Source organism: Lissotriton vulgaris, chromosome 11 (assembly GCF_964263255.1).
Source record: "Lissotriton vulgaris chromosome 11, aLisVul1.2, whole genome shotgun sequence".
NCBI lineage: Eukaryota > Metazoa > Chordata > Amphibia > Caudata > Salamandridae > Lissotriton > Lissotriton vulgaris.
Window position 1 is genome coordinate 68,188,646 of NC_141699.1, and position 26,653 is coordinate 68,215,298.

The following is a 26,653-nucleotide window of genomic DNA, read 5'->3' on the forward strand; positions in this document are numbered from 1 at the left end:
GGGGGGGGTGTTCTAGTGCGTAAGGTAGATTTTGTGTCGCAATCTCGTCGGTCACCTTTAAAATAAGGAAGCCCAAGTTGTAAATCTGACTTCTATTTTTCCATCCTCTGCAAAATAATTATCTCTTGTGTTGGCTCTCAGTTCCCTCTTCTGCCAAAATTATGGGGTGCTGGGGAATGGGCTAAAATCATGCAATTGTGTCTAGTGGACATGTGCAAGCCCTACTGTCAGGTCGAACTATGTAGTGGCAGAACATGTAGCGGCCAGTAGTGTTTGGACTGTGCAAGTGCATACCCTCATTTGTTTGTCATCCCACTTTAAAAGGCTTGCTACAAATTGTCTTTTAAAGCAGTTATTTATTTGCGTTTACCAGGATTGATAGATAAGATACCATGGGTTGCCAGAATACATATCTAACCTCAGCAGTAGGTCAGCACGTTAGTGTCAGCAAGTATCATACAGAGCCCGGGGGAAATCCGGGGCAAGAATAACGTGAACAGATACTTTTCTAACCGTATAAATGGTTAACCAATGTCTAGTACTAATGGAAACAAGACACTCAAACTACGTTTTTAAGCCACGGTGTGCAAAGTCTTCATACTGACACCATACAAGTCCAAATACACCAGAGCCAAAGTCCCAAATATATAGCAGGCTGGAGGGATTCTGTATATGAAAAAAGATATTTCTTAATCCCTGTCCACTTTTACTTTAAAAGGAGCCTGAAGAATAGTTTGATATGTGATAAAACTAACCAAGGTATGGGAATCAACACATTAGTCAGAAAGCATTATCCCTCTAAAGTGGTCCCCAGAAAGGAAGGAAGGAACGTGAAGGGAAGAGAAGGGACAGGCAGCTGTTGCTGATCACATCTGCCAGGTGCCCAACTGCAGCACATCACTTAACCCTTTTGTCATGAGCTAATTCACTATGTTGTACACATTTGTCATTTTAATGTCAGAACTGGCCAGACTTAATTTTAGACTGTTGTAATTCTAGTTTCTCTTGACTTGTGCTGCGTCAGGTTTGTTGTTAGGCCGGGCACATTCATGGCCTTACGCAAAACAGTTTTTATTCTCCCTTGTAGTTGAAACGGTATGCAACGGTTACCACGCATATTTTACAACGCGGTACTGTTACAACGATACTTTTACCACGCAGGCCGTTACAACGAAATGCGCTGGGGGGCGCTCCAGGATAGTAAATACTTTAATTTACTATCCAACTCCTTTCCCTAGAGTCCACGGGGACTGGAGTTGGAATAGTAAATTAAATAATTTACTATCCAGCGCCCCTCCACGCAAGTCGTTGTAACAACTTGCGTGGTAAAAGTAGCGTTGTAACGGTACGCGTTGTACAAGTACGCGTGGTACCGTCATACATCCAGTTGAAACTCCAGTGTCCACTCAGTAACACAGAAAGAATATTCTTATTCCTCCCTCCTTATCGAGAATCGCATCTCGTATTATTATGTAAGTAAAATGGAAATACCATAAAGCCTTTCATCCTACAGAGAGATCTTCTGTGTGCTCTTCCATGTCCACTGACTGGCCCAGTACCCCGTAGAGCAAACTCCTTTGATCTTTCTGTGTAAGTGGACAGAGCAAGAGTAAACTGACTACTCGTACCAGTTGCCTAACCAAGTTAAATGTTTTGGGTCATGAACTGTTGTCTTTTTGGGAAACCAAACATGTATGCACCTCACCTTCAGTTAGATACAGGATGAGCCTGCCTGATTGGCTTATTGAAGTAGCAGTCTAGACTCAGTAGGTTCAGGAGATGAGCCACTCAGGCATTGATTGCATGCCATTGTGGCCCTCTTTGTTGTTCTGATTATATTTGTACACAAAATGCAAATGTATATTTAAAGTGCACCCTCAATTTTAGGCCACAGAGATTGAACGTCTGATCACATGGTACAACCCTCTGTCCGCCCCTGAGATGGAATTGGACCAGACTGGAGAGAACAGCGTAGCCAACTGGAGGTCAAAATACATGACCTTGAATGAGAAGCAGTGGAAGGACAATGTGAACCTGGCCTGGAGTATCTCCCCTCACCTGGCCGTGCAGCTACCTGCGAGGTATGTTTGAGCGCTCTTGTTAACATTTCCTGCCCTCCAACACTAGAGCCAGAATGACTATCGACCAGCAGTGTGTGCACTACATCTTCTCTCCAACAGAATTCTAGGAAATGTAAGGTTTAGGGCTACATTTGATTCCCATGGTTTTGGAAAACCCATTACTGCACTCCTGTGGTTTTACCTAGGGTTGTTTCTGGCCCGCTTTCTAAGGTATTAATAATGTGCAGTTCCGGCTTTTTCACAAGTGTCACCCCCTGCCCACACGTTTTTCCACCGGCAAATTGTTCTGTGTAATATATGGCACGATTTGCACAAGGAAATCACTGGGCCAGTGTGCAAAGTTTGTACATGTTAGAACCCTGATTCAGAAGCAAACTATGTTTGCATCAGTTTGGAGTTAGTGCGGGACTTAGAACGAGCCTGTTACGGGGAATGCCCATGCGCACAGAGCCTTTTGTCTCTGGGTCAGCACTGTTAATACAATCCACACCCAAGTATTGCTATGTGCTGTTTCTTTAGTGGCCTGTGTATTTGAGTGAGTTGTCCTAATGGAACTCCCAGCTGGGCAGGGGCCGAATGAAGCAGTCTTTCTTTAGTTCCCTTATACCATTGCACCTCTCAGAAACAAACCTGTTATTCCTGACTAGGCCGATTTGGGAAGAGAGGGTGTTATGGGTAAGATTACAATGAGCCGGGGTTTTGGCTTAAATTGATCTGAAAATGAGTGCATTATAGGAAATGGAGAAGCTAAAACTCTGAGTATCTTCATGAGAGCTGGTATGTATGGCATCTGTTTAAAAGTAATGTTGATCCAGACTTGCAAAGTGGCGTGGATGACCTCATTTAGGCTATTTTGAGTGTTAAAAATGCATTGTATTTCTGCAGTCAGTTTTATTCCTGGTTGCTGTTTAAGCAAATTGTTAAGATGTATGAGATTGGTTGACTTCTAGAAAGTTTGTTCAGTAAATAAATGATATTACGACTACTGCACCTCTTTCCAAACTCCTGCAACCCCTGCTGTTGCAGCACTGGGGTTCCCAACAACTTACCTGCTTTCCCTCAATTATGGCCTAGTGCACCTCTGTCCAGTCCAAGTTAAATCCAGAAATCTGCGCTTCTGGCTGAATTCTATCCTATGCTCCTTGGAGCATATTCAACCACACCAGTTCTGACCCAATCCAGGGTACCTCAGTCTTGTCTCATGAAACTTTTTTCTCTGTTCTCAGATTTAAAAACACAGAAGCTATTGGGACAGAAGTGACTCGTTTGGTGCGCCTTGATCCTGGAGCAGTGAGTGAAATACCAGAGGCAATAAAAGTAGGTACAAGCCCTTAACCCATGCCAGCCACTGAGCACCATATTAGAACATACCTTGGTGCTGGCTCAAACATGGCTCTCAGTTGCACACATGATGTCAATGTACGTTGAAGCCTGCCTATGTGCTGTTGAACCAATGGCCTTACATGGGTGCGCATATGAGGTGTACTCATTTAATTGATGCATCATGTAGCATGACACTGGGCATGACTATTTTTACCTTTTCTTGCTCTTTTGTTTTGCTCACACCTAAGAGCCGCAAAGTCCCTGAGCACAGGTTAAAGCACGCAGTGGCTGATTAACTAGCTGTCATCTCTGTGAGCCTGACAGCTGTTAGGTGCCCTGAGACCTGGCTCTGCTGAGCAGGTTGTGATGTTTTATGCATCACTTACTGATGCGTGTTGTTCCAAGAGCTGGTGAGCATGACTCCTTGGGGCACTCTGTCTCCAGACTCTCTCTAATTATCCGGTTTGATGACTTCTGCGTCCCACTTTAATCCTTTTCTCTAGTGACCCTTCACTGTGATTAGTTGTGAGTAGCAGAGGATCCTTGTGCATAGAAGTGCCAACCACATCTGTAGTGCCAAAATGATTTTTTCATACCTCTGAGTTTCTCTGTTTTTAATGTAACGTTTTATTTCTTTTCAAAAACAAGATCTAAAAACTGATATTGCAGCGGCAGCCACGTTGTGTGGTCAAATATACATCAGTTTTTCAAATTCAACCAGGTGGAGACCAATCTGTACAACACTCCATGAAGTAACATAATCTATTGTTGTCATATAATTATCCAATTGACAATTTTTGTTCCAGACTGCAAATAAGCACAGCTCTGTATTGCGTAATATTATCATGGGCAATCTCTCATTTACCCAGTTTTTCTGCCTGCACTACTAAATAGATCTCGGTATTCTTTCAAAAAGCTCAAAATCTTATGGTTTTTTAGAGCACCCTGCAGGAAGCTGGCTCTTTATATAAGGTATATTGTGTAGAGAGCCCAGGTATCCCTTATAAGTGGACAAGGTGGCTTGTTTTAACAATCCCTAGGTGTTCTTTTTGTGGTAGTGTGGTCGAGCAGCCTTAGGCTTATCAAGGCGGAGCTTTAGACATTTGTTACACACACAGACAGAGTCAATAAATGATGCCCACACTCAAAAGGGAGATCCACACCAATTTAGAAAAATAACACGTATTTTATATATATTTTTAACACTAAGAACTTCCTGAATGGAAAAGTACTTTGTTTTGAGATATCACTGTTTTGGAAGTTTACAGAAATACACTTGCAGTGGGTGATGTATCACAGTTTCTTGTTATACAGAAGTACACCGACACCATTTATCTTTGAAAGCTGTAATGTTTTCCTATGGGAAAGAAACATGTACTGCATATGGGTACTTAGCAGCGACTTATGGGACTGTTCTTCAGGATTTAAGGTATGCATGGGGCAGGGTCCAAGGCAGTACCAACAGGTCATCTCGGGAGGGTCTGGGGCATCCGTGTGCAGAGGTGCCTTTCCACGTCTGGTGCCCTGTTAAAGTCAATGGGGGCGGTCTGGTTACAAAGAGGCTGCAAGCAGGGACTGGGGGGGGGGGGGACTTTCCTGGTGAACCCACAGGAGGGCTCAGTCCTTGAGATGCTCGGGCCTGTAGGGACATCGCTGGTCTACTGGTACTCGGGCTACTGGGTTCAGCTGCAGTGGTGATTTCTCCGGCAGGGTAGCGCTGCGGTAGAGACTCATGGTTTGAAAGTGACTTGTGAAAACAGGCTGCAGGCGTGGACCTGGGGACTAGAGCAGCCAAACGCAAAGTGGGTCTCCGCTCTGGACAGTCTCCGGATGCAGTGGCACCATTGGTCCATTTCTTCTCAGGCTCTAGTGAAGTGGTGAACCCAGACGTCGGGTCACGGTTATCAGGAAGCTATCGCAGTTCCTGCTTTTCTGCAGACAGAGGCTGCTTGCGGGGACTGAGGGGCCAGTCGGGCTAAAACCAAGGGGGTGCTTAGCTCCTGAGGGGTCTCTGTTCCTCAGTAGCACTGTTGAATCATGGAAAATCAGTCCGGGGGTGGGGGGGGGACTTAACTGCAGTGCTGTTTAGTCCAGGGGATTTGCACTGGCAGAGACTCTTGTATCTGTCCATTCTTACATGCGAACGTGTAGGGGAGCAGCTTCTCTGCTCCAAAGGAGCTGTTGCTGGCCAGGTGAAGTCGTGGGTCACTCTTCCATAGCTTTGGGAGGTGACACGGCTTTCTGGACAAACCAGGTCCTTTCAGTTGTAGGGGACAGCAGGCAGGCTGGCAGGATTGGCGCCAAGTGAGTCGCTGTTCCTCACTTCTTACGCCATGGGCTCTTCTTTGTCCTTCTTTCTATCTTAGGGAGATATATCTAAGTTTCTGTTGTCAGGGGAGCCACCTAACAACTCAATTTAGGGGCGTCAAGGAGAGTGAAGGATAGCAGCAAATTAATTACTTACCGCTGCGTTCTCCACACCCTCTAGATGACCACTTCCTGTGGGAAGTGGGCATCACCCTGTCCCAGAGTTCCTAATTTCACCACCCACAAGATGGTGGAATCCTCTTTTTCATGTCAGGCTGGCCTCCATAGGGATGTATCCAACTTGTCTAATATTCCCTCTGTCCTGGTGCCATATGGGCCTCAGGGTAGAGGGTGGCTTCCTTCAGGTCTAGGGGAAGCCATGCTCGCATATCAAAGGTGAGGTGCTCTTTGAACCTCCCGGCCTTGACATGCTAATTTACTAGCCGTCCTGTTTGGAGGAGGTGTAAACACCTCATGTCAGAGCAGGCCTTGTTTCTGACCTCTGAGAGCGGGTCTCTCACCTCCTAGGGGGTCAGAAACTCATCTGGGATGACAGGGCAGAACCACTTAGCCAGCACACTAGAGGATTAGTACCTCTAAGGTACCCTCTGCGTGCAGGGATTAATAAATTCAACACTGGAGAATCAGTGTGGGTTTATTAATACTAGGTGTTTGATACCAAGCACCATAGGTTTCAGTGAAGCCATTGTGTAGCTGGGAAACTCGTTTTGCCCTGTGCCCAGTACATACCTTAAGATGGCTTCCGTGTACACTTGTAATATCCAGCAATGGAACTAGACATTACAGGGGCATATCTGCTCATACAGATATGTCCTCACATGTGCTAGAATGCACCCTGCCATCGGGCTCCACGGCCTGCTGTAGGGGTGCCTTAAATAAGGCCCATGCAGTGTCTTTGCCACGGCACACAAGAGTGTGTCATGTTTTATTTTCAACCATGGTTTGCACCAACTCATGCAGCCTGCAATGGCAGTCTGTGTGGAATTTGCGTGTAGGTTTTAGGGTGGCATAAGATGTGCTACAGCCCATAGGGACCCTCATTACTACCCATGCCCTAAGTGCGGGGAGTACCATTTACTAGGGACTTACAGTGGTACTAAAGTTAATGCCAATTGGGTTGCAATTAGACATCACCTTGTTTTAAGGAAAGAGTACTGTACTGAGGTCTGGTTGGCAGGCCTCTGTGCACTGTCTGAATCGAATACAAAGCATCTAGTAGCTAAAAAGGCGGCAAAAAGTGAGGCGACAACTGCAAAAAACAGTTTCCTACGCACCCTCTTCACTTTTAGATATATTTTTCGGTGGTCATTAACCAGTCCATATTTTCCTTCCATTTCTCTACCAATGGGAGGTCTACAGCTCCCAAGTGCTTGACTATGTTCCTTACGTCCATCACCAGGCTCAAATAACCCAGTGTCCTTACATATCTAGTGGGGTTGCCTTCCTCCAGTTTCTCAGCAAAACGGGTTTCCAAACATTACCTCTATGGACCCCAGTCTCCTGCTTCGTGCTTAAAGATCTACATTGTCTCTCTCAACACTAGGCATGAGGTGATAAAAAATGCTGGTACCACAAATGTTCTGCATATAGGGTTTGCAAGGCTGTATCCTCATCCGAGCACTTCTCAGTGTCTTTGTGATGTTGAAGGCTTGTTTGTCTCGAGAGGCAAGGAGGCGATATTTTGCCAGAAATGTTATGAGAAATGAAAGAACATAATGCAAGACCTTTGATCATCTGTATTGGGATAACAGAACATTTACATTTTCATTTGTACTCTCTTGCTATTAAGAAAGAAGGTCACTGAGTGGCTGTGATTCCGCTTTTCCCCGGAATTCATCCTATTACACGCTGCTCCGTGCCTCCCAATGTCCCATGGAGAAATAATTTGTAACATCATTCATATATGTTAAACAGTGCTGCAATATCTGCAAGAAATTTGAGGGTCTCTTGTACACAGTAACAATGCAAAATTGATGGACAGCTTTGTTGAATCCGTGTCCTTAGCTAGTTGCAGGATGTTAAGTAAATGTAAGCTGTAATTAGGCAACAGAGTAAAAATTGGTTGTATACAGTACTCAGAAATGTGATTTTAGATTTCAAATTCCTGTGTGTTTATTAAAAATACCAAACCACTCCCTGCTGACATGCACTGCAAAGCAGTGTAAAGGCCAAATCTTTCACATATTCAGAATCCTGATTGTATTTTGAATTCAGATTTCTCAGGAGGGCTTCATAATGTCCGCCTAAAGCCTAGAGCACCAGTTGAAGGTTCCAAACTTCATCTGGATCCTTGAGATTTGGATTAGTGATTCGGAACACAGAATCAATCGGTTATTATGAACTGGAGTTGATCATTTGGACCTTGGATTGATCACTCAGAACTAGTATTGGTAAACTCGAATAATAAAGATTCACTTTTAAACTTAGTTGGTCATTTGGAATTTTGATTATTAATTCAGAATACCGATTTATCATTCAGAAATCCTATTGGTCATTCAGATTTCTGATTGATCACTTTGAAGTTATTTCTGAATTAAACATGTGCAGCGTTTGAATTAGTGTAATTGTGATTTTCCCAAAAAAGATCTTCTCATTCTATAATCTTTGGTATGCTTGAAAAAGCTACAATACTACAAATGGCAGTATTATTATTATAAAGTGACTTTTTAAAAAGAAGTTTGAAACATACTTGATTTTGGTTAGTTGGAAATGTCTGCTCTGTATGCTTGTTGGATGTTGTGTGTACCAATCTTTGCCTTTTTTTTGTTAACAGTATCTGGTGACATTCCACACAATTGATGCAGACGCTCCTGAGCTAAGCCACATCCTATGCTGGGCCCCAACAGACCCACCTACTGGCCTTTCGTACTTCTCAAGCATGTACCCGCCACATCCTCTCACTGCGCAGTATGGTGTCAAAGTGCTGCGCTCCTTCCCACCGGTAGGAATCAATGTTATTCGAAACACCTCAAAGTTGAGTGCCTTTGGTCTAATGGAAGTATGCTAACATATGTGTGGGACTATTGTGTTCCATTGTTACGGCTTGGCTATTCAAGTGTGTTCATTGATCTGACAATTCCCTGCCACACCTGCACAGCCCTATCTTTATTGCAATATTGATTCCCTTTTTTTCTCGGTCTGTACTTTATTGCTACATCTCCACTGCAATACCCCATATCTACAGCGATGCCCTGCTTCAGCTTCAATGCCCCTCTGGGCTGTACTGCTGTGCCTCTGCTAGTGCACTTTCTGCCCATATGTGGTGGTGCGTCATCTCTGCCACAAGGCTTTGCCACCACAGCAAGGCATCTCTCGCCTGTTGTGCCCTGCCTGTCATGCAGTGCTGCTCTGGGATGGCACCATGTCTCAGCTTAAGTACCGTTCTGCTTTAGTGCCCTTTATCTTTGTCAGTGTTTGCCTCTGAGGCAGAATGCCTCTCCTGCTCTAGTGTCTGCCTTGTGTGAATTCCTCCTGTACTGCATCACCTCCTTCTGTGTTCCCCTCTTTTGCTATATGCAGTGCTCCTTTTCCTTCTGTGACCCCCGCCCCCCAATAGTGTAGCGCCACTTCTCTGTTACAGTGTCCCAACTCTGCCGCTGGGCATCTTTCCCCCTGTGGTGCCCCTTTCCTGCTGTGGTCCCCCTGCTGCAGATCTCCAATTCTTCTGAATTGTCCCTCCTCTGCTTGAATGCCTCTGCATCTGCTACAGTGCCTTATCGTTACATTATTGACCCTCCTCTACTACAGTGCTCACTCTGCTGCAGTGCTCCTCCTCTGCTTCTGGGACCCCGCATTGGTCTCGTTCCTCTGCAGCTGTCTCGTTCCTCCACAGCCGTGTCCCTCCTCTGTAGCCATGTCCCTCCACTGCTGCTTTATCCCACCTTTGCTGCCATTTCCCTCCTCTGCAGGTGTGTCCCTCCTCTGCTTCTGTGCTCTTCCTCTGCTCCTGTGATCCCTCATCTGCTGTGTGCTCCTTTTCTGATGTGGATCCCTTTTCCTTTGCCCTTTTCCGCTGCAGTGCTCTATTGCAGTGTCCATCCTCGGCTGGGTTACTTCACATCTCATGCTGTGCCCTGCTCCTCAGGCTAAATGTGCTGCAATGTTGTCTAATGCAAAAAGAACAGATGATGGACGGAATGCTGAACCAATCAAACATTCATCCCCAGTCACTGATCTGTGTTAAATCCATAGTTCTTTGCACACCACGCCATTCCAGTTTAGACCCAGCCAAATGCAAATAGGATCAGTCCAGCCCCAACTGCCAGGCCAGGTACTCCCTGGACCAGAAACAAGCATCTTGGAACCTGTTTCAGGGTTTCACCCCTCATCACTCAAGCTAACTTGAATCTGGTGGCAAAGCAAGCACTGTACTTAAGTCTGGTTATCCCCTTCCCACTTAGAGCGACAAATGCGAAAAGAACAGATGATGGACGGAATGCTGAACCAATCAACCTGGCTTGGCAGTTCGCTCTGGACTGTTCCCATGAGAAGTAGGGTCAAGATTGATTTGCATATGGCTGGGTCCAAACGGAAGTGGCATTGTGGGCAGAGGACAGATGAATTAAACCCAGATCTTTGTAACAGGGGTTAATGTTTGCATTGTTAAGCATTCCGTCCATCATGTATTCCTTTTGCAATGTTGTCAAATGGCATTGATGCCTCTCCTCTTCTGCAGTTCTCAGCTTGTGCTATTCACTTCTTTATCAGTGTCCTGCCTTTTCATTAGACCCTGATCCACTTTAGTATTCAAAATCTGCTGCATTACGCTCATGCACTCCAGTGTCCCACCGATCCCACAGTGTCCTGCATTTACATCACGGATGATACGCTTCAAGTTTTCACCTTCTGCTGCGGTGCCCCATCTTTGCATTACTGCCCAGCCTTCATAGGACTCCCCTAGCTCTCCCATGATTCTGCTGTCCAGAGGTACACCTTACACCTTTACTCTTCTGTTCTTGTATTTTTAGGATGCCATCCTCTTCTACATTCCACAGATTGTACAAGCGCTGCGCTACGACAAGGTAAGAGCTCATTGTCAGGGTTCCCATCTTCAGAGAAACATCTACATTATTTGGCTTTATGCTATCATTCCCTTTCTCCTTCTAATTTGTTTGGTTTCGTCATGATTTAGCTCAGATGTTTCTTCTGTTCTACATCCATTGCCCTCCCCACCCATAAACCTTGTTAACATAATTTGCAATTGATGATAATTGAAAATGCTTAAAACTATTTAGTTTAAAAATATATTTTTTACAGTTTGAATTGCTGTTTTTAGTGGATTACACTTAATACATTTTTCTACATTTATGAGTCCTCAGTGCAAATATAGTTTATATCTGTTATCCACATTTGTGCTTTTAATGTCTGTATCGCGTGTATACTTTTCTCAAATGAGGCATTGGATGGCTTTGGATAAGCTTTCTGTATGTAAATCTTGTACATAAATGTTGTGGTGTAGCTTAGCTACTGTTGAGTCACTCCTCCTCCGCTGCTCTGTTATTTGAATTCTGAAAGCGCACCTGGTACATATGTAGAGGGATTTGGGTATCTGGAATAATGTGTCTGTGAGTCGTCCTTCTTTTGACTCCACTTCTGTTTCCAAATAGATGGGTTATGTCCGAGAATACATTCTGTGGGCTGCTGCTAAGTCTCAGCTCCTTGCTCATCAGTTCATCTGGAACATGAAAACCAATATCTTTCTCGATGAAGAGGCACACACTAAAGACCGTGAGTAATTTGCAGGATTATTGACATTGTTAGATTGGTGTCTCATTCCCAGCTTTTCCTGAGCACTTTGTCAATTCCTCTGCAGCAAGAGCTTTTCTTTCTCTGTCTTTTTTGTGGTCTGCTGCTGTTTTTGTCTGTTCGTTATCAATGCCAGGTTTTAGTACTTAGGCCACCATGCCCAGTGAGAAAGCACACTAGCACTGTCGGTTGCTAGCAAGCCAAGTACATCCAAAGATATTTCATTGGCTGCCCGTCAGTTGTGAAATATCGATGCTCAGTGTGCTCACAGTGGCATTACTGATTCACTGTCTTGACAGACCTGCTAGCTACAGTCAATCTTCATGAAGTTTCTTGGAAGATCGAGCCAGAAAATGATGGTATGAGGGTGCTACACTGTTGTGGGACTACGGCACTCTCACTGAGTAGATCACTGAATGGTCTGGGTACATATTGCTGGTTGAAAGACTGTGGATCTCTCCATGCGATTGCACTTGGACTATGAAATGCTGTCAAAAGTTTCTGTTTATTGTAGATTGTCATTTTGTTTTGGGTAGCTTTTTGACATTTTCTGTCAGATTTCTTGCTGCTTCTCTAAAAAGAGCATTTATCCCCAATCCCACCCCGTTGCCCACTTTTTGGCATCTGGTTAAAAAAATACTTCTGTTAAGAGTCCATAGGGATCCATTTTCCACTAAAGTCCACAGGACCCCAGAATTTGGATTGCCTTACACGTTGTCTGACCTCTTATTAGGTCTCGCCTGTCGATGCGCATGCGCATCGAGCAAGGCGAGAGTATTGGCACTTATCCGCTCTTTATCCACACTGCAAGGAATCGTGGCGATTCCTTGCAGTGCCCGTGACTTTTAAGCTCAATGCGCATGCGCATTGAGCTTAAAAGCGCGTGCACGTCCGTCTTTGTTTACCCGCTCCGCCCCCTCCCCTTCCCGCCCCAACCAGGCTCTTGTAGGGCGACGCTTCACCAGCGCTTCCCTCCCACTCGCTCACTTCCCTTCTCTCCCGCCCCCCACCCGACTTGAAATTTCATTCGGCCGCGCTGCGTTACTCCTCCCCTTCCCGCCCCAACCAGGCTCTTGTAGGGCGACGCTTCACCAGCGCTTCCCTCCCACTCGCTCACTTCCCTTCTCTCCCGCCCCCCACCCGACTTGAAATTTCATTCGGCCGCGCTGCGTTACTCCTCCCCTTCCCGCCCCAACCAGGCTCTTGTAGGGCGACGCTTCACCAGCGCTTCCCTCCCACTCGCTCACTTCCCTTCTCTCCCGCCCCCCCACCCGACTTGAAATTTCATTCGCCGCGCTGCGTTACTCCTCCCCTTCCCGCCCCAACCAGGCTCTTGTAGGGCGACGCTTCACCAGCGCTTCCCTCCCACTCGCTCACTTCCCTTCTCTCCCGCCCCCCACCCGACTTGAAATTTCATTCGGCCGCGCTGCGTTACTTTTACGTCAACATGGCTTCTAGTTTGTGCTCTCCCTTGTTTCACTGCTGTCTGTGCCTGCCCTGCTCCTCGCAGCTGCCCCGGACGTTGATGACTGGTCTCCGGGAACACTGGATGTGTGAGCTCTATCAGCGCGGCACCCTTTCACAAGCGCCGTGTGGCTATGCTTTATTAACGCCCTAACAGCCAGCGTTATTTTTCTAAACTTGTCTTGTAGTATGCCAAACATGACTCTTCAGGCAAAGTTAACACTTTCTGCGTTATAACGGCGGGCCAGAGAGAAGGCTGCGCTGCTTGGCTCAGACCAGGGGGGCACTGCTGTCTGTGCCTGCCCTGCTCCTCGCAGCTGCCCCGGACGTTGATGACTGGTCTCCGGGAACACTGGATGTGTGAGCTCTATCAGCGCGGCACCCTTTCACAAGCGCCGTGTGGCTATGCTTTCATTGTTGTGTGTTTTCCCTGCTGACTCTCTGCTCCCGCTCCCACTGCCCCCTACCTCTTCCCTTTCTGTCAGTCACCGGGCTTCAGCTTGTTGTTTAAGAGAGGCCGGTGCATTCTCGACATTACCAGTTTGTGGAAATAAATTAAACAAATGAGGCAAAACACATATTCGCAATTAATTGTACATCTCAGTAACATAGGCAATACGATCATCTCTGCGCCCGTTTCACAAACGCTCAGCTGGTTTTGCTTTGATATAGGGTAGGGAGTGCTTTGTTATTAGGCCTCATTTTGTCCATCCATGTTTTTGATCTTCTAAGCGTTTTGTGGCAGTTTGTAACAAATGCATTTACTGAGAGCCATGACGTTTCTGAACCTAACCACTGAATAACCGTACTGGAGGGGAACCTGCTATAGTGTTTTAAAATTGTATTTGTTATCTAGTGGGTGTTTCTGGGTGTATCATGTACGTCTGCTTTTCGTGGGAGATGTTTATCTATGTGCTTTAAACTATCCCTGGCTTAACAGAAATTGGGGGGGGAGGGGGCAATGCATGCAGACAGAATTTAGAGGGTTTTGATAAGGGCATGTAGTAAGTCCTTCCACGCATTCCTCGCAGATATGTGGTACTTGGTATCATGTTCTGTTTTGTATGAGGGAGACTTATTACCATGTTCCACTCCTTAAAGTACTATAAAGCTGCCTCTCAGAAGAGGAGGCCCCATTTCCCACGTGTGAGCGCAAACAGCTGCTGACCCTCTTGGGCTGAGGACGTTGAACAACCTGTCCCGTGGGATGCCTTCATCGTCCTCCAACGGCACATAAGAGGCTGCAATTGACCGGGGTCCCCACTTTTGGGACGCCCATGTCACCCTCAACCCCTCACCCTCACTCACCCTCAACCCCTCAAACTCACCCTCACTCACCCTCAACCCCTCACCCACCCTCACCCTCACTCACCCTGACCATCACTCACCCTCAACCCCTCACTCACCCTCAACTTCTCTCACCCTCACTCTCACTCATCCTCACTCACCCTCAACCCCTCACCCTCAACCCCTCACCCTCACTCACCCTCAACACCTCACCCTCAACCCCTCACCCTCAACCCCTCACCCTCACTCACTCACCCTCAACCCCTCACCCTCAACACCTCACTCTCACTCATCCTCACTCAACCACCCTCAACCTCACTCACCCTCAACCCCTCACCCTCAACCCCTCACCCTCACTCACTCACGCTCAACCCCTCACCCTCAAACCCTCAACCTCACTCACCCACCCTCAACCCCTCACCCTCACTCACTCACCCTCAACCCCTCACCCACTCACCCTCACTCACCCTCAACGCCTCCCCCTCAACTCCTCACCCTCACTCACCCTCACTCACCCTCAACCCCTCACTCACCCTCAACACCTCACCCTCAACACCTCACCCACCCTCACCCTCACTCACCCTGACCATCACTCACCCTCAACCCCTCACTCACCCTCAACCCCTCACTCACCCTCAACCCCTCACTCACCCTCACTCTCACTCATCCTCACTCACCCTCAACACCTCACCCTCACTCACCCTCACTCACCCTCACCCTCAACGCCTCACCCTCAACGCCTCACCCTCAACCCCTCACTCACCCTCACTCTCACTCATCCTCACTCACCCTCAACCCCTCACACTCACTCACACTCACTCACCCTCAACCCCTCACCCTCACTCACTCACCCTCAACACCTCAACCTCAACTCCTCACTCACCCTCACTCTCACTCATCCTCACTCAACCACCCTCAACCTCACTCACCCTCAACCCCTCATCCTCAACCCCTCACCCTCAACACCTCACCCTCAACACCTCACCCTCAACACCTCACCCTCAACCCCTCACCCTCAATCCCTCACCCTCAACCCCTCACCCTCACTCACTCACCCTCAACCCCTCACCCTCAACCCCTCACTCACTCTCACTCACCCTCACTCACTCTCACTCACCCTCACTCACCCTCACTCACCCTCACCCCCCACAGCCCCTCACACACACCCTCACCCTCACACCCCTCATCCTCACTCACCCTCACCCTCACTCACCCTCAACGCCTCACCCTCAACCCCTCACCCTCAACCCCTCACCCTCAACACCTCACTCACACTCACTCTCAATCATCCTCACTCAACAACTATCAACATCACTCACCCTCAACCCCTCACCCTCAACACCTCACCCTCACTCACTCACGCTCAATGCCTCACCCTCAAACACTCAACCTCACTCACCCACCCTCAACGCCTCACCATCACTCACTCACCCTCAACACCTCACCCTCACTCACTCACCCTCACTCACCTTCAACGCCTCCCCTTCAACTCCACACCCTCACTCACCCTCACTCACCCAATCACCCTCAACACCTCACCCTCAACACCTCACCCACCCTCACCCTCACTCACCCTGACCATCACTCACCCTCAACCCCTCACTCACCCTCAACCCCTCACTCACCCTCAACCCCTCACTCACCCTCAACCCCTCACTCACCCTCAACCCCTCACTCACCATCACTCTCACTCATCCTCACTCACCCTCAACCCCTCACCCTCACTCACCCTCAACCCCTCACCCTCAACCCCTCACTCACCCTCACTCTCACTCCTCACTCCCCCTCACCCTCACTCACCCTCAACCCCTCACCCTCACTCACCCTCAACCCCTCACCCTCACTCACCCTCACTCACCCTCAACCCCTCACCCTCAACCCCTCACTCACCCTCACTCACCCTCAACCCCTCACCCTCACTCTCACTCACCCTCACTCACCCTCACTCACCCTCAACCCCTCACTCACCCTCACTCTCACTCATCCTCACTCACCCTCAACCCCTCACCCTCACCCTCACTCACCCTCAACCCCTCACCCTAACTCACCCTCACCCTCACTCACCCTCAACCCCTCACTCACCCTCACTCACCCTCAACCCCTCAACATCAACCCCTCATCCTCACTCACCCTCACCCTCACTCACCCTCACTCACCCTCACTCACCCTCACTCACCCTCACCCTCACTCACTCTCACCCTCACTCACCCTCACTCTCACTCACCCTCACTCTCACTTACCCTCAACCCCTCACCCTCACTCACCCTCAACCCCTCACTCACCCTCACCCACCCTCACCCTCACTCACCCTCAACCCCTCACCCTCACACAGTGCAATAGGTCTCGGAGCATTTGAGTTAGAGCTTTTAGAAATGTTTATGGCTTTTTTTTTTAATTCTTTAGCATTGGCTACAGGAAACAAAAATGCTAAAGATTTACAAAAAAACCCATAAACAATTCTAAAAGCACTAACTCTAATGCTGCGAGACCTATTGCATTTCCAATGCTTGTTTTTGTATCTGCATGTGTCATAAAGACCAGTGATTGCCTTCTGGGGATTGACATTTTTAACTCTTTGTTACATCCTCCTCAAATGCTCACAGCTTCATTAGATCATTAAAAAAGAGGCTTTGGCCCTGTCCAATGTGACTTCTCTTTCCTTATAAGCTTGCCCCCTTCTCCTCAGAGTTGTTTCTCAACTAAGCAGAGTGTTTCAGTATACATTTTTTCTAGGCAGTACCTTTCCTTTGCCTCCATTCCAATCCCATAACCATTATGAAAGCAGTTGTACTTTGAAGGCTCTTCCACCCTTTGCTCGTTTGTACTCATTGATGAAGAAAGATCCATCATTCCGCTTTGTTTACTTTGATCTGTTGTGGTTTGTTTACAGCTGACATTGGAGATCTTTTGGAGCAGTTGATGGAAGAGATTACTGGATCGCTCTCCGGTCCAGCCAAGGAGTTCTACCAGCGGGAGTTTGATTTCTTCAACAAGATCACCAACGTCTCTGCCATCATTAAGTGAGTTTTACATCCACGCAGGTTACTTTCTTTCACTGTCTTCCGAGCATACCAGTAAATGGCAACCATTTGTTATTGTGCACCTTTCTTCATGGTCATGGAATAATATCCTATGGATTCTTCTAGCCGCAGATTCCTTACTTTAGAATATCCCCAGGTGGATCCCTTTTCCATTTATTGTAGTGCTCCAGCTCGCTGCTAAGTGGCGCCATGTGGCTCCACCATGGCTCCTACTGACGAAGTGGTGCAGTAGAGCTGCATTTTAGTGCCACCCCTGCACGCTGACGCCAGTGCTTTCATTTCCACATCTTCCGATGCAGATCAGCAGCTCCGCTCTCTATTTTGTCAGTTTCCAACGATTCTGAACTTCATTACACTGTGCTCGGGAATGATGTTACCTCTGAAAATGGCAAGATTCAACCTCTGCTGTGATTGCTGTAAGCAAGTGTCACTCATGGATCAGCATGAGGTGTGCCTTTGGTTCCGGGGTTCGGGACACAACTTGAATTAGTGTACCCTTATGCACCCAAAGCTGATTTGACACTGGGAGGTGAAGTTGTATGTCGCCGAATACAAACATAAGTTGCAGCCTCCAAGTCGTGGGCTTGGTCCCACTCCAAGTCCTCTGGCAAGTTGAAGTCCAAATGCAAAGACAAGCAAATAAAACAACAACAAAAAACAGGACTCAACCCTCTTACCACCATTCTGGCTCCATAGAGAAGGTGCTCCATTGAGGTCACCTGCCATGGAGCTGATCCCAAAAAGCCCCAAGTTTCTGGGGCTGGCATCGACCCCACTGCAGATCGAGGCCCTTAAAGAGTCCAAGCTTTAGATTTTCAAAGTGTGTCCAGCTTCCTCCAGTGCAGCTTCGCACCCTCTGGAACCACAGGGGCCTCCAGTCAGGTTATTGCCTGTGGGTCCCTTTCTGTACCATCTATCTCCTTGAGATCCGTTACCAGATCCGTACTTACTCCTGAACAGACTTCTACTCTGGCTCCATGATGCACACCATTTCCTACTGCTCGATACCAGTCCCGCCAGCACCGCAGGATGATCCAGTGCTGATGCCCTTGTCAGATCCTGAACCTATGTTGGCCTGTGCAAGACTGAGGGCACTCGGTGAGATTGCAAAGGCACAACCTATTGTCTTGCACACCTGCTCTACTCCTGTATATCTTAACAGGTAGCATCTGTCAACATAGGCTCCATTATATTTTGGCTCTAACTCTGATCTTGTACCAGAGCTGGGTGCATCCCAGGATATTGATGATGATGATGCTGATGAGGGAGGAGGGCCTGCTTCTACCTCATTACACTGATGATGCCTTATACCTTGTCGTACAGAATGCCAGTGGGCTTGATCCCTCCCCTGAAACAGAGCTCTGCTCACGACATAGGCCACTAAAAGAAAAAAGTGCCTCATTTACATCGGTAATTCGGAGCGCAGACAAAATGCTACAGTTACAACCTCCCTCCATTGAGACTAACGCAAATGTTTTGACAGACATTCTACAGCCTGCACCAGCAACATCCGAAGCCTTACATCCATTTAATGACACCCTCATGAGTACTGTATGGCTATCTGGTCGAAATAATGTTGACGCGCCCATGGATCTTTCAGAACAGTTGATGGAAGAGATTATTGGATTGCTCTCTGGTCCAGCCAAGGAGTTCTACCAGCAGGAGTTTGATTTCTTCAACAAGATCACTAACGTCTCAATGTTAAGTTCAAGCAGAAGTGATGGATGTTGGAAAGGGACTTTTTGGAAGATGTACCAGTGATGCCTGCTGAGACAGATGGGCAGAAAGACAAATCCTGAGCTGCTTTTCAATTTTAAAGAGGCTACCCCGTCCAAGGTGCCATAGAAGTAGCCTGTAAGCATTTGCAAGGTCTTGTTTGTACCAAACCTAGAGTTCTTTTAGCAACCAATCTACTCTTATCAGTTCTCCCAATAGGTCTCTACTCTAAAAACGAATTCAACCTGCCGGTTTATGACTAAAGCATCTATAAGATTTGTCCTGCACCTTTAGATCCTTTTTTGCTTTAAAGAAGGTGACTTTCTAGTTTGTTGATTTGCAGGGTGCTTTCTTCCACATTCCCGTTCGTACCCCAGTGACTGGAAATTCCTGCACTTCATCATAAACCACTAGTTCCTAATGTCACTGCTTGTAGCTCCACTTAGGCTTTGGAGCCTGAACATGTTACAAGCATGCCCAGTTGCTCAAGGCTTTTTGTTATAAAGTACAAGGGTACCCAATGGAGCAATAGGTAACTGACTTTGGGTGCATATACTATTTCAAGTAACAATGGTCCCTAACAATTAAAAGATAATAAAAACAATAAATATAGATAAAGATTGAAATCCATATAATCTGTCCAGCCGGACTTGGTTTAATAACACAAATGGAAGTATAGTCAGTCAATCTCGTACAATATCAACGTGGAACACAGCCTGTGTCCTACTACTGTATAGAGACAATTAGGACATATACGAACAAGTGAGGCAGTGAGACAGTCTGCATACAATCCAAGTTGTGCAGACATTACAAGAAGTACACTTTTGTGATTTAACCAATAATACAATCAAATCATCAAGTGTGAATTGTCGATGGTGTTTCGATCCCCTTTAAGGCATAGCGGGATCATCATCAGGACATTTAAAATCCATGCCTCAATGGTATGAGGTGTTCAAACCTCGAATGATTGAACGAGAATTAAGGGATAATAAAAGACCACAGGAGCAGTTCTATTTGATACGGGGAACGTGATAGTAACCCCGGAGATATATGCCGGTCAATTCCACAGTGGGATTCTGGTGCCGTGTAGAGCCATTTGAACACCTCAGGCATGTACTATTGAGTCCAAGATGTGAATGGCTTTATGTCCAATCCTGGGTCAATTCATGGAGATGAAAGGCTATCTACCCTACAGTAAGCAGTGAGTAGCCATTTAATCTTTCCATTAGCCTGTATACCACTGTTGGTCTGTGCTCCTCAGCTCAAAAGGTGGAATAAAATTTGGATAAAATGCACTTTTATTTTAATGTCTATCTATCTATGGGGTGTTCTTTGATAAACTGAAGATGAAGACAACTGTCTTCCAAGATATTTTCACACTAGGGGCGTCCATACGAGTGCCCCATGCAGCCTCGAAGGGCCTGATAATTAGAGTAGAAATGATGGTATATCACACAGAGATTGTGACTGTAGAATGATGCAGAAACACTTATTTAAATATGATAGCCCCAAAACGTGTAATCCCCCTATTATATCCCACTTTTTGGGATTGTTGGGACCTCTGATTGCAGTAATTCTGCGACCTGGAAAATTACAGGGTTTATTGTAGGACACACTTAATAAAGCTGTTAATGTCTTGGTCTAATTCCCTCTCCATTAGAAGCAATGGATGTTTTCTCTGTCTCTGCCTAACAAGGCCCAAAGGCAGGCCTTGACAGTGACTGCTGATGTAAAGAATTAGGTGAAACCCAACTCCCAATGTGTTTTAGCAAAGAGGCAAACAGGGCCATGTTGGAAGTAAACACGGAAAAAAGTTTGAGATTTGACAAGTAACCTGTGATGTTGAATGTGGCTTGACAGTGTGTGCATAGCAGCAATAATGTGTGTGCTAGTGTGGGTTTTAATGAGTCCCTAAAGGCTCCCTCTAGTCCTCTGCTACTTCATTATGAAGATAATTATCCTCTTTGCCAGTCTCTTGTGCAGAACGTGATTTGTGCTGAAAAATGCAGCTCTTATTAATTCCCAAGTGCAAGTTGTTAAGCGTGTTCTCCTGGGTGACACCTTTGGACCAGAGCTTTCAACACAGACTGCTAATAAATCCGTTACACCATTTTATCAACTATGCTGTTAAATGGGACATCTTAAAGCATGAATAGGCTAAGCAGGTAGGCCTGAATTTATCATATGACATTACAGCCATGTATCGCTTAACAACTTGGTAAGCCCATGTTTAATATTATAATACCGCCGAGGTATAGCTTCTCATGCCACGGTGCAGTTTCTTATGTCATTAAGCTAGCACTTACGCCCATTTATTATACGCCCATTTATTATATTTCCTCAACATTAAACATGCAAAGATAAAGCTATCATATGACTAAGTGCCTCTTCTAATGTCCTGATACTTCTGGTATGTTGCCTGTATATTTTCAAATGCCCCCTTGTAATGCGTTCTAATACCAGGTTGTCCTCATGTACACAGCTGCAGCCTACCTGTGCCTGGGTGAAGTCTACTATATGCACAGACAGCATCATATTCACTGCTTCAGCAGTAGCGCAGCGTGTGCGCTTTCATAGGCCCAGGTGTTTCTATACAATGTCAGATGCAGGCTCAAATGACGAGCTTTTGCTATTGTTTGCTGGGAATGGCCACAGGTTCAGCTACCTTATAGCTAAGTACAGCCTTATATGCTAAATCAGTGCCACCGTACATTAAGGGCAGACTCATTTGCCTAGGTACAGTCATCCAGTACCCTGGTGGAACCATAATATGGCCAGGCCCAGCACAGCATGCCTAGTACCACAATCACATGCCAGATACAGACTCATTTGCAACAATGGTAGGTAGAAACCTTTATACCCAGATTATTTTACAGCAGATGTGCTACCACATGCCCAAGTTTTCTCTTATGCAGCCTCATGCTCAAATGCACAAGAGTATAATGTACGCTCTTACACACACGTGTGCGTGCATAAACAAACTTGCATAGATATATTTACATAGATAAACACACAGATCACTGACTGCTTTCCTAAACTCTGCTTGTCTTATGTCAGCCGGCTCCCTTCTTTGTGCTTTTGTTCAGCTCTGGAAACGGGAGCCAAGGCAGCTCTCAGTGCTGAGCATTTGTTGCTGGTACCAGAGTTTTTACTACACTCTAGTTACCCAAGATAGCAGGAAGAATGCAGATACAGCTGCCATGACTTGGGATTTACCCACTGACAGAATGGTTCACATTCAGGTGTGCAGCGTTCTCTCCAGGCCACTGCTGAATGAGGTAATGGAGCTTTGTGTTTGTTTAAATGGACTGACTGCAAATTATGACGCTTTAACGCTTATTGGTCGACCTGTTTGATATTCTTTGACATCAGGGTTCTGGAGAGTGCCCAACAGGATGGGACAGTAATGGCCGCACACCGTGCCTCGGGCCGTGCTTTTCGATGTAAGCCGTGCCTGCTTTGCTTCACATGCTGCGTTCATTTACTGACCGTCACTTTGTCCATCAGCCTTTCTTATGCACTGAATGATGCCTTGATCTTCCTCTTCCTAGGCCGTTCCCTAAAGGAGAAGAGAGAAAAAAAGCGTGTTTGGCAGCTTTGTCTGAAGTGAAAGTTCAACCCGGTAAGACCCTCCCATTCAAATGGTTTTGAGGCAGAGGGAGTTTGGGAGGGGCAGCCTTTAACCTGATCTATTTCAAGAAAGAGTGTTCTATGAAAGGCCATGTGACATACTGAGAATAGTTTGTCTGTTTTCTGTGCATTTAAAGAGGTGTCAGTTCTTCATCTGTTCGCTTTCATTGCTGCCTGGCCCATTGACTTCCCTTAGTGCTTGGTCCTTTAACTGGCCTTGCTCCCAGTCCCTCATTTTCCCCACTGTCCTACCCACTCGTTCCCTGTTCCTTCAGTATCCCAGCTGTTTGCCCACTTTATCCCTCTTGTTACTGTCCTGTGTCTTGGTCCTTCACCTGTAATTCTGCCTGACCAGCTAATGATGTGAGAGGGCCAGGCAGAAGAGGCAATGACCCGAAGCACACAACTGTTATGCTGAAACTAATGGCCTGATTCACAAAGGTAAACTTACACTTTTGTGTAAGTTTACTACTTTTCGGTATTCACAAACTATGTGCGGAGTTTTACAACTCCGCGCTCTCCATACTTGTGTGTAGAGTTCTCCATTCTGATACCACAGTCTCTGGGTTCGTAAATCTCTGCACACATAAGTATACGGAGTGCGGCATCGTAAAAAAGCTGCATGTAGTTTGTGAATACCAAAAAGTAGCAAACTTGCACAATAATGAAAGTTTACCTTTGTGAATTAGGCTCCTAATTTCTAATTGGCCCTATTGCCTACTACTGTCACTGCCAGCTGTCCTATCCTCAGCATACCTGTTGCTGAGTTCTGCCTCTGCCGTCCCCTCGCACTTCACCTGCTGCTTAGGTCTATTACTACGCCTGCTGTTCCTTTTCACTGCAAACTAGGTTTCTAATTGGCCCTTCTGTCTACTACTCTCACTGCCAGCAGTAATGCCCTCAGCCTGCCTATTGACTGGTTCTGTCACTGCCTTTTCTGCCTGGCCCTCTCACATCACTTATTGCTTAGGTCTAGCCATGCACCTGCTGCCCAGCAAACACATTTTCATTGCTCTCTCATTTTCACATTTCCTCTGCTGTGTTGTCATCTGTGTTTCTCTTCCTGCTCATCACTGGTACTCCCCCTTGGTTCTTTCAGTTTTTATGGTTCCTGGTCATCTTAATTTATGCTTCTGCCTATTTTTCTCACTGTCCCAACTACCCTATTACCTCAGTCTTTCTGCTATTTGGTTCTGTCACTGCCCCATTTTGGCCTCACTGTCCCAGCAGCCTTTATGCCATGCTGTCCATGCTGCATGTTGCTCTCACTTTTTCTGCTGCATGTTTCCTGGTGCCCAAGTCCACAGTTCCTGCCCCTGCTCACTCTTTTACCTCTACTCTTTTTTGCTTATTCCATATGCTATACCTAAACTGCTAGTGGGTATGCTTGGCATCTGTAATACTGTATCTGAGAACTGTCTGCATGACAGACATTTTTCATATTAACTTTGCTCTCTGTGGTTCTAGGCTGCTACCTACCCAGCAACCCTGAAGCAATTGTTCTAGATATTGACTACAATTCTGGCACCCCTATGCAAAGGTGAGAGTCGATGCTGTAGACAAGTTGCATCCTGTTTATTGTAGTCATAGTCAATGCTAAATTCAGCGCACTTAGCCAATTGTTCTTCGAGTGCAGTTCAGTGCAAGTGGCAGCCAAAACAGGCCATATACATAGGTCTCTTAAGGTGCTACTAACAATGTATGAAAACTGCACAGACAGATCTTTGTACCCTTATTGATTTGCAATTTGAGACACTCCCGTTATAAATACTTTTCTTTAGAGACTCCATTGAGAGTTCTTGATACTTGCTGCAACCTTCCCTGCAAAAATGCCACATAGGAGCTTAAACACACAATTCCAAGTTTGTCCAAACTCCTAATAAACTTTTATTACTCGAGGATATGTCTTCCAAGAGATTGATTGTCGTTCCTCCTCAGACGCATCATGCATGAGGTGGAATCTGAAAACTTTGGAGCGGTTTCGCTCCTCCACATGTTGGTGACGTTGCTACAGCAATATTGTGGTTCCTCTAGGGAGCGTCATTGCTGGGGATGACATAGTAGCTCCATGAAAGCTCAACCTGTCATTGGTGTCAGTTCTGTTTATTCAATGCTACACTGACGTCGCCACCTGGAGCTTGACTGAGCGTGTGATTCAGTTTAGATTTTTGAGACTCTTACATCTTTTTGATTTAATCTGTTTTAGCACTTGTCATCAATGACATTTTCTGGGTTTAAACCATTTTCAGATGCAAGTGACAGATTTTGGCATTCACCTTTCGTTTGTTGTGTCTTGGTGCTGAATGTGACCCTTGTTATTTGTGGTCCATAAAGTCACCAGGAAGAGGGAAGCAAATTGTAGTACTGCTCAGCATCAACAGAAGACTGGTTCTGAGTCTATGTCCCTTTTTTGGGACTGGCCTTCTCCTGTGAGGCGCTTTACTCAGAGAATTGAAAGCATTAAAACAAACGGGAGGATTCTTCCTCCCACCATAAATCATAAACAGAGCAGCACCTCAGACAATGCTGCTTACCCCTTCTAGATTCAAGGGATTGTTCCTTGGAATCCCATTGCAATCCTGGGGAAAGTCATATTTCTAATTTGGTCACATTCTTCTATACCTAAATGGACTGTTCAGATTGCAGCTTTTTGCAAAGCTTTGTGATGATGTGGCCCCTAACATCCGCTGCTCATGTATGTCAGATGGATCTGCTAGTTTCTGGCAGACCTCATCTGTGCTGCCCCACTTCATGTTCACGCCCCTGGGTCTTTCATCTTGATTTCAAAGGGACCACTTTGACATGCGCTGCCTGTATTTAAGTAATAATTGAGCCTATGATGCAGGTTGTGGTGGTGTTCTCTTCTGGCGACACTGATTGTCACCAGACCATGATTTTAAAAGCAGGTAAAAATTAGGTTGTCGATGACATTGCAAATAAGTTCAGGAGCACCTCATTGAAATAATTTGGATGGCAAAGGATGCTACCATGCTTTGGTAGCACCCTGTAAGGCTGTAACCCAGAGTGGCAGATTGCCACCATCCTGGCACAAATTATTTATTGGTCTGATCTTAAAAAAAAGACCACCTCAGACTTTCCTTTCATCACTTAATCACACTTTTCAGTTTGGATCTAATATGTTTTTAGAACTTAACTTGAAACCCCCTATAGATGAGTAAAATCAACAACTTCAGTTATTGTCCTGTCTGGCATGTCGGTGCAAGCTTTTAAGTTTCATTCTTTAATCAGCAAATCAATCTATGGCAAGAAACATGGATGCTCGAGTCATGCGTGCCTGTAGATACACATGCTGTGCAAACTCTTGCTAGTGTTTGGCCCGAATGTATTCAAGTTGTTTTTCTTCTAAGAAGTCTTCGACTCCTCCTCTTGCTGGTAATGCACATGGTCATCCGCTCCATTGTTACATTATGTTCTTTCCGCAGTCTGGTTTGAATGTTTTTTTCTGTGCTTCGAGTCGACACAGACGCTGTGCTCTTTTCAGTTTACACAGATTCCTTCCCTCCATGGGTATTGTTTGTTGATCCAGTCTCCCTTTCAGGGAGACAGCGACTTTGCTCAAGCGGGGTTCGGGTCAGTCGCGGCCCCTTCGGGGTCTACTCCCGTCTCGGTCGCATCTCTCCACCATGCCTCGATGGTGATGGAACGGATACTATTTAGATACTGACCTCGCTGCCACATGAAATATCCTTGAAGCGACGCCATCAGGTCTGCAATTTGTGCCTATCTCCTGAGCACAACAAAGCCATCTGTGACTCCTGCTGCTCATTGCATCCCGAGAAGACTCTGCGACCATCGAGCTTGTCGACTCAAGATGTTGCACAGGAGTGGTGACTACACCCCAGGCCTCTTTAGTCCTGAGGACATCGAGAGGTAACACCATCCACAACCATTAGCTGCAGATGAGGAAGCTTTGTCCCCCAAGGAAAGCTACGGCTCCAAGCTGGAGATTGAGAATCTTCCACCAGCCAAACAGTCTATGAGTACCCCCTCCCCTTTGACAGCATTCTCAATCTGAGC

General features: G+C 46.4%; 1 protein-coding gene across 2 annotated transcripts in view; it reads left to right on the top strand.

Annotated features, from left to right (window-relative positions):
- PI4KA (phosphatidylinositol 4-kinase alpha) overlaps positions 1 to 26,653 on the top strand; it is a 614,454-nt gene that overhangs the window by 533,144 nt on the left and 54,657 nt on the right. For both annotated transcript variants that reach the window (XM_086942716.1, XM_086942717.1), the window contains 8 exons: positions 1,888 to 2,081; positions 3,308 to 3,398; positions 8,506 to 8,673; positions 10,700 to 10,753; positions 11,339 to 11,459; positions 17,119 to 17,248; positions 22,537 to 22,607; positions 24,083 to 24,155. In XM_086942716.1, the coding sequence (XP_086798842.1) occupies positions 1,888 to 2,081; positions 3,308 to 3,398; positions 8,506 to 8,673; positions 10,700 to 10,753; positions 11,339 to 11,459; positions 17,119 to 17,248; positions 22,537 to 22,607; positions 24,083 to 24,155 (902 nt within the window). The remainder of the gene's footprint in view (positions 1 to 1,887; positions 2,082 to 3,307; positions 3,399 to 8,505; positions 8,674 to 10,699; positions 10,754 to 11,338; positions 11,460 to 17,118; positions 17,249 to 22,536; positions 22,608 to 24,082; positions 24,156 to 26,653) is intronic.